The sequence below is a fragment of the Mercenaria mercenaria genome, chromosome 15 (genome assembly GCF_021730395.1).
Source record: "Mercenaria mercenaria strain notata chromosome 15, MADL_Memer_1, whole genome shotgun sequence".
Lineage (NCBI taxonomy): Eukaryota > Metazoa > Mollusca > Bivalvia > Venerida > Veneridae > Mercenaria > Mercenaria mercenaria.
Window position 1 is genome coordinate 13,070,579 of NC_069375.1, and position 14,702 is coordinate 13,085,280.

The following is a 14,702-nucleotide window of genomic DNA, read 5'->3' on the forward strand; positions in this document are numbered from 1 at the left end:
AAATAAGTCTTGTAGAAAGAAGAAAACACTGATTTTAGCCATCTTAAGTAAGCAACAAGGTGGCTTCTAGGAAAAGTTTGGCTGCTTAATGACAACTTTTGTACTAAGATAATCTTTTTTGTTATGCAAAGAAAATAAACTTTGTATCTGCTTTCTTGACATAATTTTATTATTATTAGATCGTGTTGGACACCCTTCACTTTCCTTCAAGGTAATTAAAGTAGATTAGACTCTGTTAATCTTCTCTTATTAATTAAAATAGGTAGATTAGACTCTGTAACTCTTGTTTTATTAATTAAGATATGCCCACTAATGTAAAAACAACAGTTTACATCGGAATGGTTCGAAGTAAAACAAAGAATGGAACACGTCATTTGGACAAAATCTCGCCTAAGTTCTATCTTCATAAAGTTTAGATTGAACAATTCAAGAAAGTTATTGCGGAATGTCTACATATCTTCACCAATCGTGATATATGGCATGGCGCTCACATTCTACTCAAGTATAAAGCAATATGCTTCACATGCGCTATAAAATCAATATAACCTCAGTAAATGCGCAGTTGAATTCAATGCATCTCTTTAAGTTCCCACTAAAACCCGGTAGTAGAAGCGAAATTAGACTCTAGATTATGTTCACTTTGACATAAAAACAGACATTTAAATATTAGACTATACTGAACTAGTGTTAAACTGTTGGGTTAACGTTAAGGAATGTCTAGTAATGGATTGCGCCCGGAAGGATATTCTATATTCATATTTTATGCATGTTCATAGAACTCATATTAGTAAATCAATTCAAATGTCATACAGTTATGCCCTTTTCTCCTCAAAATATAAATTATCGAAGTGCTTTTCTTTGTTCAACATTTACAAAATACTCAAATGAATGAAATTGAATCACAGGCATAAAGGTATATACAAGACATTTGTAAACATTTTGCAGATATATAACATTTCGCAAGTTTTAGTAAGATATATTTCTCTTGGTTTAATATGTTTATTTCCGTCAAAGCTGAAAAAGAGCAAACTTTTACTCTGCCATCAGGTTTTGAGAATATGACGATCCAGATTGAAAACCTTACATAGATTATCTTATTAGTGATAATATGAACCATATATGATCAATTTAGCCCTTTCGCCAATCCCTTAATATTCCCATCAGTATCTCGTCTCGCTATTCTACGGCAAAGTGCAGATCATATACATATCAATTTGACATCAAATTTTACTTTTTAATAATCATCCCAGTCTATAGTATGTCTTAAAGTGTAGATAGAGTATAATATTTTTAAAATATATTGATTATTACTTATCGTTTATAGAAATTTGTTGTTCCCTTCTTGAAATACTTAAATAAATACGGAGTAAGTAAGCAATCCGCATCAGCAAATACGTTGAAATATGAGACCTTCTTCGTACGGTCAGTGCAGACATGTTAAGTTACATGGAAGGTATATGGGGCATTTAAATGTACATGTGAAAAGCTCGTCTCTTAAATGTTCGAGAAATTAGGTCACTAGACAATTGACCTTGAACTGTGGCAATGACCTTGAGCTACCGTGGTTGCAATATCAGAAATTCATGTTTCGTTAAAAACGTCTCCAAATGCTAAAGATATCCAATGGCCATCTTTCAAATATTTTATCTTTAGATATTTACTTCAAATGTATAATAATCCTCATCAAATGTACATGTATTTAGATTTACTAGATATATAAAGTTTCCATATGGAGCTACATTCATGATTAAATGTCATGCAGTAACATGTGATTGTTAAAAAAGCAGCCAGTTTTTTTGGTGGTAGCACACATTTATACTGTGCTTATCTATACATGTATATAGTGTGTACTATTTTAAACATAATGCATAGTATTTTTAATACACAAAACATGTTAATTTTATGTTTACATAAACTATATGAAGTAATTGTTCATGTTTTAATATGAAATTTGGATGTAATTTACCTTTAACGGGAAATATTCAACATTTGACCATGTATGTATTCAAAAAGAGTTCAATGAAAAATATTAACTGGCGAAATATTATGAAGATCGGAAATAAAAAGAAAAGATATGGCAATTTTCATATATCATCAATTTAATGTAACGACAGCAATTTTGGACACAGTGACCAACGTTCTTTCCTTATATAGGCATTACCAAATATGGCATTTAGAATTATGTAAAATACAGGGACACTTCCAGTTTAGCGGTCCCCGGGAGGAAATACGTCATAACGTCATGTTACTTTGGGGGCTGCCGCCCCAACACACTTGCTTTTTCCATTCGTTCTACCGGCCCCATACCAACGTTATGTTATTTTAACAAGAATTTAAACACAATCCTCCTAAAATAAATAGTCAAAGTCAGTGGGGACCGCTGAAATGGAAACTACCCAAAATACAATTAAACATTGAACTTAAATTTAAGGTATACACTTTCACACACACGCACGCACGCACACACGCACACTGAGGATCATATTATATTGTATCATAGCTAGGTGATTTTTCTTAACAAATTTGGTGCAGGTAACTCGTATACACTGAGTACAGGGTGCGGTAACTAAAAGTGTGCAGGTATTTAATACCCGCACGCTAGTTACCGAACTGTAGGATAAGAAAGTATGTGAGCTTGTCTGAAACAATAGAGAGCGAAGTGTATTTTATTGATTTTCTGCTCTAGCATTGGTTTATTTTACCTGGGCTTTACACATTTGTAAAGCAAGGATTTTAAGTACTCACTGAACTGCTGTATATGGCAATGTGGAACGCCTACAACTACCATATATGGATGGCTATGATACAAAACAGAAAGAGCATTAAAACTCTCGAGTAAACAATTTATACTCAGGGGCTACCCCCCCCCCCCCCCCCCCCCTCGTACAAATCGTTTACCCTCGAGTTTCAATGCTCTTTCTATTATTTATGGCCCACAAAATATGCTTCTCTTAGTTGTTATCCACTAATTATATGGTAATGCCTATATAAGAATATAATGACAAAGTCAGTGTGCCTAAAATGGCTGCTGTTTCATTACATTGGTGGTATTCAAATGGTTATAACTATTTTGTATGTAGTCCGATTATGATACTTCTTCCGCCAGTGTTAAAGTTTCACCTAGTTCTGTTGCCAAATGTTTCATATTCCTCTTTAAATAGATCTGACCTGGAAACTTTGCCTCGGCATTTTACTGCTGGAAAGTTGAAATAAAAGTAAAATCAAATTAATATGTTTGCTTACAATATATATATTTCAAATTATACAGTTGTTTCAGACATGTACACACATACTAATAATCCCTTTTCGGTGAAATAGACTCATTGAAACTTCTAAGGCCCTTCGACGTTTTAGCAATGTCTTAAAAAGTTAAAATTTATGAGATTTCTCCCACATTTAGAGCAATATCGCAATAACGATAATATACACAAATTTCAACAAAACCGAGTGATGCTTGAATATCATTTCATGTATTTTACGACCTGAATCAATTTTGTAAAAACAAACAGTCAAAAAAAAAAAAACAAAAAAAAAAAAACAAAAAAAAAAAAACAACAGAGTTCTTCATTATCAGTTATACAAGACGTGGGATATATTTTAAACGTTTTTAACCCATCCTATTTTTTTCAGGCAAGCACTGTCGGTCAAAGTTTTTACTGCAAAATCGTTATTGTTTAATAGTGTGTTTGAAACAGAAAATAAATTGGCAGCAGCATATCCACATCACAATGAGTATTTGTTACAACTATTGTCCAAATTAGTACCATTAGAGTTCTTCTAAATGATATTTGCATCCATTGTCAGGGGTTTACGAAAGCATTCCAGCGTGCATAGAGACGATTTGTGGTAAAACCGCCAAAACCCGTTCGGAACGGCATGTGGTGTCTGGAGTTTTCATCCAAACTTAAACATTGAACGTCACCATACAGCTGTATTGTACAGTTTCTATTTAAAGCACACCAAACACGATAAACATATAATAACAATTGTTTGCTTCCTATTTTCAAACTTGTTTTCAGAATGAATAATAAATTGAAAAACAGTATTACTCTCATACAATTAACTCTGGTGTTACAACAGGGTGTGGTCTTAATCTTACCTCGAACACTCTTAAAGGATCACGCCCATCCCATCTGCAATATAGAAGAAAACAATTTAAAATCTTAGATGTAGATATTTGCTTCAATCGTCTGAAACCTGCAAATTTAAATAAATCTGATCTCTTCCACGTAAAAAATAATGAAGCATACATTTGAAATGTGAATCTGCAATTTTTTTTTCTCATACAAAGCTTGCAAATACAGTGTAATAGAGAAAGAAAAAGAAATAAAATGAAATTTTACTGGATGGTGCTCATAATCGATACTTGTTTATTAATGTTTTGTCAAAGTATCTTGCATTTAGTGAACACATAATGTCATATTTTCACCAGTACAATCAGTGAAAGATATTTTTAATATTTTACGAAAAACAAAATCATTTTCTTTCAATCCATGTTTTTCTTATAGTTTGGACCAAATTATGTCCTTTTTAGGCACACACGTCGTTATGTTTATGTTGAATAAAAAAATAAAAAAAATAATGAGATTTATATATGTTTTTATTCATTTTAATAATGTTAGCGTTTATTTTCTTCATGTTTTGTATATATGTACATCATGGTCTTTCAGAAGTACATTTTTTATCAAAATTTCCCGTTTATTTATAATTATACGTTATAGCTCACTAGAGAAAATCGTACTCAATGTGATCCATTGTGACCACTCACTGTTCGTCGAGTTATTCAAAACGGTCACTAGAAAATGTGGTCATCTTAAACGTATATAGTGGAAACTAAAAGTGATCTTGCAAGAAAATGATTGCCTAGGTTTTAAATAATTTTAAAAGATTCATTAAATTACCGTTTCTTGAAAACTTTTAGTATCTAAATTAAGCCGATTTGTCAAAATAAATTGTCGCCTGATTTTGGAAAAGAAATACCTTTAAATTGCACATCCTTTCCAGTTCTAAAATAATGTCATAGAAATGTTCTTGTGTTAACAATCACTTAATTCGTGAAAACATAAGGCCGGTAGAAGTGGTGGTCACTTTTCCCTATATCTGTACATGTCGTATGGTATAATAACGCTATAAGTAAATCCCTTTATTGTTTGCGACCTTGAGTATGTACTTATACTTAATGTGTTGCTTCATTTTGGATGTTATATGTCGGACGCCATTTTCGAATCAGAGGGAGTATATCTTAAGGTAAAATAACGGTATATATAAATGTTAATGGATCAGTAGCTTTGTTTTATTTAACCCGTGTATGTTCAGTCTAGTGTTCCGTACTTCCTCTAAATTACTCCTATGTTTAAATATGGGCCAATGGAAATAAATCATCGTGTCTTTTATGACTTTGCATATATATATGCATGCGACTTATTTCTAACCAATCAAGATCTGGTCACTGCAGAAGGTCAAGTGTTTTTAAAAGTCTACGTTTAACTTAGACTTACAAAATCTGTTGAGATCAAGTTATCTGTAATAAAGTTTATTCTTTCTTCATACTGACACTAATATTTTCCAAGAAAAACATTTTCTCTCTAGACTCATCTCAACAGAATTATAAAATGCGATTCTGGGGTTATATGTCATGAAGAGGGATTAGTTCCACCTGTCAATAGCCACCCTAAACTGACCGGCAATAAGATTAATTGAACTATTGCAAATCACCTGTACCAGATGTTTGATTTTTCTCTAGAAATGCAAGAAAGCAAAGCCTTTACCACATTGTAAATTCCCTGCAGAAGTATGCTCACGCATTTATAGTTGCTGAATCGCTAACGTTAAATATTTTTAACACTTACACCCTTCAAAATATTTTTTATTATTTTCATTGTTATGGACAATATGACAAGAGTTTATGTTTTTATCATAATATCATAAGAACTGTTTTTGAAAACGTTAGATATACTTCTTAGGTCCATTAGTATAGATATATTAAGTAATATGAATTTTTAGCTCCACTATTCGGAGAATAGAGGGGCTATTCAACTCACCTCGGCATCGGCGCTGGCGTGACCTTTCTTGGTTAAAGTTTTCCAGCAACCTTTGTTTTTCTGTCATATCTTTGTTACTATTGCTTATATCTTACTGTAACTTCACATAAATATTGTCCAGCATATAAGCAAATTATGTGCAGGGGCTGGGCCAATTATACATAAGGTCAAGGTCACCAAGGTGTTATACTTAGGTTATTTTTATGGTTAAAGCTTTTCGGCAACCTTTGTTTTTTCTGTCATATCTTTGTTACTCTTGCTTATATCTTACTGTAAGTTCACATAAACATTGTCTAGCATACAAACAAAGTATGTACAGGACCTGGGCTCATTATACCTAAGGCCAAGGTCATAAAGTTGTTATACTTGGAATTATTTTCATGTTAAATTTTATCGAAACTTTCGTTTATAGACATATCTTTGGTAACTTGAAATTAAAAATATTTCTTTATAATAATCATCTGCATGTGTGGTTACATTCCCTGTAACTCTAATTGTATTTTTGACGGAATTATGCCCCTTTCATACTTTAATCTGTTGACAAACTTGGTTTCTTCGCATAACTTTGATACTCTATAAGATAATGACTTGAAACTCAAAATATATCTTTACCATCATCATCTGCATGTGTGGTAACAATCCGAATGACTCTAATTTGTTTTCTTGACAGAATTATGCCCTTTTAGTGTATCTTCTTCTTGAAATAGAGGTCTCTTATAGAGACATATATTCATTTTACTGTCAAATCGCCGAATAGTGGAGCGCGCTGTCTTACGGACAGCTCTTGTTTACAGAACCAATAATAGATAGTACATGTATAATTTCATAAAGAATTCCTGATTATCTAATAGATTATATACTTAAAAATAATTATATAAACATCTCACTTCTCTCAATGTCTCGCACAAACTTCCTTAGTATAAATTAAAGACACATTTGACCAAGTTCTGAATTCGACAGATGAAGAAGGCAATAATTCAGTATTGTTTCATTAGATATTTTTGAACTTTGTTTTATTAGATATTTTTGAACTTTTTATTTTTTGTTTTTGGTATTTTTCGGGGTATGTAGTTGGGGTATAGTCACATTGTCACAGTTTGATCATGCGATGGCACTTAATAGCAGAGGAAGAGACCAAAGGGATTGTTCCATGCATGGGCAGACATCAGATTAAAATCACCGACCTTCTATATATAAGCCACCCGGACGGTTTTGCGCATGAAGAATTGAAACATCTCATGTGAAGTCTGGAACCTTTACCATTCAGCTATGGAGGCCTCTCTTGAAATTATGTGAACAGTGCAAAAGTATAATTAAAGTATATCATGAAAGTTACTAATATTATGACTGCCAGTTATTGTTTCGACCGATTGTGTGATTTGATTAATAAACTTTCTCTCATCTAAGGCACTGACCTACAAATTTTGGCTACGAATGATTTTTCTTTTAAATTGAAGTTCGGTCATATTATGAACATTAAAATACGAGTTTTTGTTTCTAAACTATATTGAATTTGCTCAATCAAGAAAATCAAGATGCCAGAGTCGGGAATTGAACCCGGGCAGCCACGGCAATGAAAATTTTTCTGCTGCTAAGGACCTGAATATGTATACAACAATATTTATAATTAGGCAGTTTACCTCGAGTAAAATGTTATAAACGCTTTTGAATTTCCAGTGTAAAAATTAATAAAAACAACCAATTCTCATGTGTTTCAATAACATAAAATCTGTCAGTAATTAATTCAAAGCTTTCTTAAGATTAAAAGCATTAATTTCTTGTTACCTAAAACTTTCTCTTTTTTCTGTTGTCCACCCCTGTGAAAATGTTCATGAACTTCATGAATTATGTCTCCCCAAGGAGACATATTGTTTTTGCCCTGTCCGTCCGTCCGTCCGTCCTTCCGTCCCTCCGTACGTCACACTTCATTTCCGAGCAATAACTGGAGAACCATTTGACCTAGAACCTTCAAACTTCATAGGGTTGTAGGGCTGCTGGAGTAGACGATCCCTGTTGTTTTTGGGGTCATTCCGTAAAAGGTCAAGGTCACAGGGGCCTGAATATTGAAAACCATTTCCGATCAATAACTAGAGAACCACTTGACCCAGAATGTGGAAAATTCATAAGATGATTAATCATGAAGAGTAAATGACTTCTATTGATTTTGGGGTCACTCAGTCAAAGGTCAAGGTCACAGGGGCCTGAACATTGAAAACCATTTCTGATCAATAACTAGAGAACCACTTGACCCAGAATGTTGAAACTTAATAGGATGATTGATCATGAAGAATAGATGACCTCTATTGATTTTGGGGTCACTCTATCAAAGGTCAAGGTCACAGGGGCCTGAACATGGAAAACAATTTCTGATCAATAACTAGAGAACCACTTGACCCAGAATGTTGAAACTTCATAGGATGATTGTACATGCAAAGTAGATGATCCCTATTGATTTTGGGGGCACTCCATTAAAGGTCAAGGTCACAGGGGCCTGAACATTGAAAACCATTTCCGGTCAGTAACTTGAGAACCACTTGACCCAGAATGTTAAAACTTAATAGGATGATTGGTCATGCAGAGTAGATGACCTCTAACGATTTTGGGGTCACTCTGTGGAAGGTCAAGGTTACAGGGGCCTGAACATTGAAAACCATTTCCGGTCAGTAACTTGAGAACCACTTGACCCAGAATGATGAAACTTCATAGGATGATTGGTCATGCAGAGTAGATGACCCCTAACGATTTTAGGGTCACTCTGTTAAAGGTCAAGGCCACAGGGGCCTGAAAATGGAAAACCATTTCCAATCAATAACTTGAGAACCTCTCGACCCAGAATGTTGAAACTTCATAGGATGATTGTTCATGCAGAGTAAATGATCCCTATTGTTTTTTGGGTCACTCCGTTAAAGGTCAAGGTCACAGGGGCCTGAACATTGATAACCAGTTCCGCTCAATAACTTGAGAACCTCTTGACCCAGAATGTTAAAACTTCATAGGATGATTGAACATGCAGAGTAGATGACCCCTATTGATTTTGGGGTCAGTCTATTAAAGGTCAAGGTCACAGTGGCCTGTTCATGTAAAATCATTTTTTGGAAATAACTTGAGAACCACTTGACCTACAATGTTGAAACTTAATAGGATGATTGGACATGCAGAGTAGATGACCCCTATTTATTTTGAGGTCACTTGATCAAAGGTCAAGGTCACAGGAGCCTGAACAGTGCCTTGAGAACCACTAGGCCAAGAGTGTTGAAATTCAGCGGGATGCTGGACATGCCAAGTAGATGATCCCTATTGCAGCCAACCATCAGTGTCTCTTTGACTTTCGCTCCTGACCTCTATTGACTTCTTGCCTATAGGACTTTGCATTGGGGGAGACATGCGCCTTTTTACAAAAGCATGTTCTAGTTTATTCATGAATTTGTAAGAATTCATGAATTAATTCATGAATTATTAAAATAGGCCATGAACTACAAGGAAAAGTTCACTAACTTAAATTCATGTAGTCTCAAGTTCAAGAATATTACTTTCATTTTATGAACTTGTAAATGTAGTTCATGAACATTTCGGAAAATCCATTAAATAATTTAAGAAATTCATGAACTTGAAAATGAAATTCAGATAATGATTGAAATTGTGATTCAGGAACTACAGGGATATGACCCTGTAAAAATGTCCTGGAACTAGTATTAGGTGCTTGAACATTCAAGAACTTCTGAAGAACTTAAAGAACTGTTCTTGAACCAGCATAACATTTCTTAGACTGTGATTCTAAAACAATGATAGCTCTTGAACTATAGTTCAAAAACTGCAAAAATGTTCAAGAACTTATAGCACTTTACCAGTTCCTGAACAGTTACTGTTGGTCTAGACTAAGACTAAGAACCAAAATTGTTCATGAAATTCAAAACCTTTTCCTAGTTCAGTGTAACCAGTTCTTGAACCCAACTGTGAGTTTCTGAACTGTTCATTCATTAAACACAAAACTTAGGTTTATTACCTTTTACAATAAATGAATAAATGAACTTTTCATGAATGTTCATGAACATTAAATTCATAATGTCACATGATCAGTTATTTTGTTGCATGATGGTAAATTTTTCAGCGATTTTTGAAAAGTTTGTGCAGCAAATAAGAAGGAAATAATTATCATACTACAGTTAGGATTGGTTTAAAAGGAAAATGAGTATACTGAAAATCAAATAAGTAATTATGGTGTTGTCATAAATAATTCTGTTTAAAAAATATAAAATCCTTTTAAAATGTCACAAGTTTTCACGACCCTGAAATAAAGCTAGTATCTAAATTTCAATCTTGAGATTAAAGTAAATTATACATTGTTTAACTTAATGTTTTGTATTTTATACAGCAATTTTTTACTTCTTATTATGCTGCCAATCCCACTCTAGTTTACTGTTTTACTCAACATGGTTTTTGTCGAGGGTGGAAAATGTCATTGTCACAGTGACTCGGCAGAGACTTAAAACAGTCTCTGGCCAGGCTAACTGAACAACACTTTGACCTACAGGATTTCTTTTGTATCAAGCTCTACCGGAATTGTTAAAAGAATTCCATTACATGCAGATCTCTCAGGTTTCATAGAGTTACACTCCTACCAGGTTTCCTTGACTTGTTCATGAATTTGTTCATGAACTTTTTTTTTTACAAAAATAGTTCATGAATAAATACTCATGAAAATCAATTTATGTTTCATGAATTTCAATATTCATGAATTAAAATTCATGTAAGATTTTTCAAATAAGTAAATAAAAGGAACATGAGTATGAATATCAAATGAATAAAAATTCATGAAAATCAAAATTTATGTTTCATTAATTTCAATATTCATGAATTTGTTCATGAATTAAAATTCATGAATAAATATTCATGAGAATCAAAATTTATGTTTCATGAATTTCAATATTCATGAACTTGTTCATGTATTATTTTTATACTGCATCGAAAGCATGATTTAACATGACAATAAACTATTGATACCCTTTTTTTTTTGGTACTAAACACTCATTTCTACTTAATTTGCAATTTAAAGATGATACATTTATGAAAGTATAAAGTTTGTTAACACTGAAATAAAACGTTGGCAAGCACTTCTATACAGACTGTGAAGGTCATTAAAGAGAACTATAATCCAGGGCACTGGAGTCATTCAAGGGTTATGTTACATCATGAACACATTTATCACGTGACCTGGAGTAAAACCGCACGGTAAAACCAGCTCAGCAAAATTTGGTTTTTTTTTCCAATTGTGGACTTGTTTTCGAGGAATTTGTTAACATAAATCCTTTGATAAACTATTTTACGTGGTAATGAGCTACAGAAATGGGAAAACAATCAGAGAAAGTGGAGTTTAATAGGGAATTTGTACATGGGTTTTCTCAATCACGAGGCGCTCATCATGGCGGAGGTGGCGTGGACAATTGTAATTTACAAAATGAATGGAAAACAAACAAAAAATGCTCAAAAAGGCACAGGCGATCAACCGGAGGCACTTATAGTAACTTAGAACATTCTGAATCAAGTAAGTTTAATTTGTTATCCACTGAAGAGTTCAAAAATCTGTCAACTGACAATAAACTTGTGACCTTATTTGAGATGATATCACGCACAAACAACCTGAGTGCTCGAGTGTATAACGTGGAAGAGCAGGTCAAAACCCTCGCCTCAAATAATGATCAGTTAACTGCACGCATGAAAACCCTGGAATACAAAAGTATTGATGCCGAGGCGCGCAGTCGAAGAAACAATTTAGTTTTCCGCGGCATACAAGAAATTTATCTAACTGAAGATTGTGAATCGATTGTCAAAACATTTGTCAAAAATGAACTAGAAATTGACCCAATTGATATTTGTATACAAAGAGCTCACCGTCTCGGCGCACCGGTGCGTGGAAAAACAAGACCGATTATAGTCTGTTTTAGAGATCATCGTGATGTCGAAAACATAATCTCGTGTTCATTTAAATTAAAAGGCAAAACAAACTTTGGCATTAACCGAGATTATCCGAACGAGATTCTTGAAGCCAGGTCCCGTATATGGCCTAGATATAAAACGGAGAGAGCCAAAAATTCACCTAAAACTGTACATACTGGCTATCCAGCTAAACTAATAGTCAGGAAAAAAGTTGTCCAGGATGAGTTTCCTCAATGGCGTGATATTATGAAATAGTCTAGGGACGTCGGCACGCAAGAATCTGACTATAGGCCGAGAAAACGTCAGAATAAACTACAGAGTACATCGCATCAGCGAATGAACGCTGAACCAGCGGCAACACGCAATCGTTATAGCGTATTAGCGGAATCGCAATCAGACGACAATTCCGGAACCGGAAGTGACTCGGAGATGAGAGCGTCTTATGATTCATTGTCGGAAACAGATGACCCGTACAGCCATTCTATGCGTGAGTATGCCTCACAGCAAGGAAGACATAACTTTGTTTAGACAGTGCAAGTAACGCCAACCCATAATGCTGTAAGTGCGGATTAAAGTAATAGTGCAGCAGTTGACCTTACGTCAAAAAACAATACTTAGAGCTCCAGGGGAGATGCCCTGAACAGTTTTTGTGTTAACCATGTAGTGAAAAACATTAAAATCGGTTGTTTGAATGTTTGTGGCCTGAAAAGGCGAACTGAATACCCAGAATTCTCTGAAACTGTTAAACTATATGACTTACTTTTAGTAACAGAAACAAAACTTGATATTTTTGACCATATTTACTTAGATGGCTATTCTTTTTTAAATATCCCAAGGAAACAAAAGGCAATACGAAAATCTGGTGGACTCGGAGCATTTATTAGAAATGATATATTTCCATATATAGAGGTCATAAACTCTCAGTCCGACTACTTATTTTGGTTAAGATTAAACACTAAATATACAGGTCTTAAGGACGATTTAATATTTGGTACAGTCTATGTGCCACCAATACAGTCTCGTTTCTATAATAACGATGAATTTTAGCTATTTGAAAATGAAATCTCTGATATGAGTAACCGATTTGAATATGTTTATGTACTCGGGGATTATAATGCACATACTGCAGAAATGCACGATTTTAAAGTAATTGATAACTATTTGATTGACCTTTTTGGAACTGATAATGATGCAGCCCAGTTTATTGACCAAAGAGCGCAATTGCTTTTCCATAAAATCCCAGTTTACAGAAAGTCAAGGGATAAGAAAACAAATAATCACGGGTTTAAATTGATAGATATCTGCAAGAACAATAACCTTGTTATATGTAATGGTAGATGTGGCGCTGACAGCAATGTTGGCAAAATGACATTCAGGGATAGATCGGTTATAGATTATGTTCTGACTACTTTAAAGGGATACAAGTTATTAAACGAATTTTGTATTGTTGACCTAGATACTTTACATTCTGACGGCCATTCATTATTGCACTGTGTATTAAATATTAAGCATGAAGTTAAGATTAAAAATGTGAAAAATAAAACTAGTGTACCAAAATGGGACAGTAGGCTAGCAGATAATTTTGTATGTAATATATTTGATACTAGTATAAATGAATTACTGGGACAGATCGAAAATACATGTACTGATCAAGTTCCATTCCCCAAACCAAAATCCTGGATCCAACACTGCTGTGGTATCTAACCATTTTTGGGGAAATATTTTACACATATATAATTATTATTCAGGTAAATTGGATTTTGGCAACCTTAAATACTCTATTGATGTTTTATAAATCTAACATATTATTAAATTTAAATTTACAGTGTCAATAGCGGTCAGTCACGCTCCAGCACACCTATGTTTACCTTTTTAGCAGTTGTCATCTTGTGGGCTTGTTCTTTATTCATATCCAGTTACAATAGTAAATTGTTGTTTCAGTATTACTTTATTTGATATTTTGTATTTTTTTTTATCTTAATAGTAATAAAACATTGTTAGTAGAACAAGTAAGACGTATTACTAAACTACATAAATTGGTTTTGTCATCTGACCCATTCTCTAAATCAGTTTAAAATTATGATATCCTTAAAGGCAGGGCTCGTCCTGGCAGACCAAAAACAACATTTACTTCAAAGAACATTGCTGCTGTAAGACGTCTGATTGATAAAGATACCAGGTGCACGATAACCACGGTGGGGTCTTTTCATGTCAACAGGGAGACCTCTTGAGATTCCCACCAAGCACGTTTATTTATTTGTTGGATTTAAGGTCGCACCGACACATGATAGGTCATATGGCGAATTTCGAGCTTTAATGGTGGAGGAAGACCCCAGGTGCCCCTCCGTGCATTATTTCATCACAAGCGGGTACCTTGGTAGAACCACCGACCAGCTGGATGGCTTCCTCACATGAAGAATTCAACGCCCCGAGTGAGGCTCGAACTCACATCGATGAGGGGTAAGTGATTTGAAGTCAGCAACCTTAACCACTTAGGCCTTGTCTACTTTTAGTTTCTGGATTTTTACGAATGCAACATAAATATATTTAAGATTATATCACTGATACCATTCGAATGCCTATTTCTAGCTTTAGAAGGGAATGCGATATTAGTTCTGTACCGTGCTTAAAAGATAAAACAAATTGTCCTTTAAATGCTTAAAATTTATTTCCTGAATTCGAGATTTTGTCAGAAATAAATCTATATATTTCATACTTTAGAAATAA

General features: G+C 34.0%; 1 protein-coding gene across 5 annotated transcripts in view; it reads right to left on the bottom strand.

Moving 5' to 3' along the window:
* LOC123547026 (cytosolic phospholipase A2-like) overlaps positions 1–14,702 on the bottom strand; it is a 66,156-nt gene that overhangs the window by 25,325 nt on the left and 26,129 nt on the right. For 4 of the 5 annotated variants that reach the window (XM_053524580.1, XM_053524576.1, XM_053524578.1 and 1 more), the window contains exon 3: positions 4,100–4,133. In XM_053524580.1, the coding sequence (XP_053380555.1) occupies positions 4,100–4,133 (34 nt within the window). Of the gene's footprint in view, positions 1–3,120; positions 3,197–4,099; positions 4,134–14,702 lie in introns of all 5 variants that reach the window. The other variant, XM_053524579.1, reaches the window with a different exon arrangement.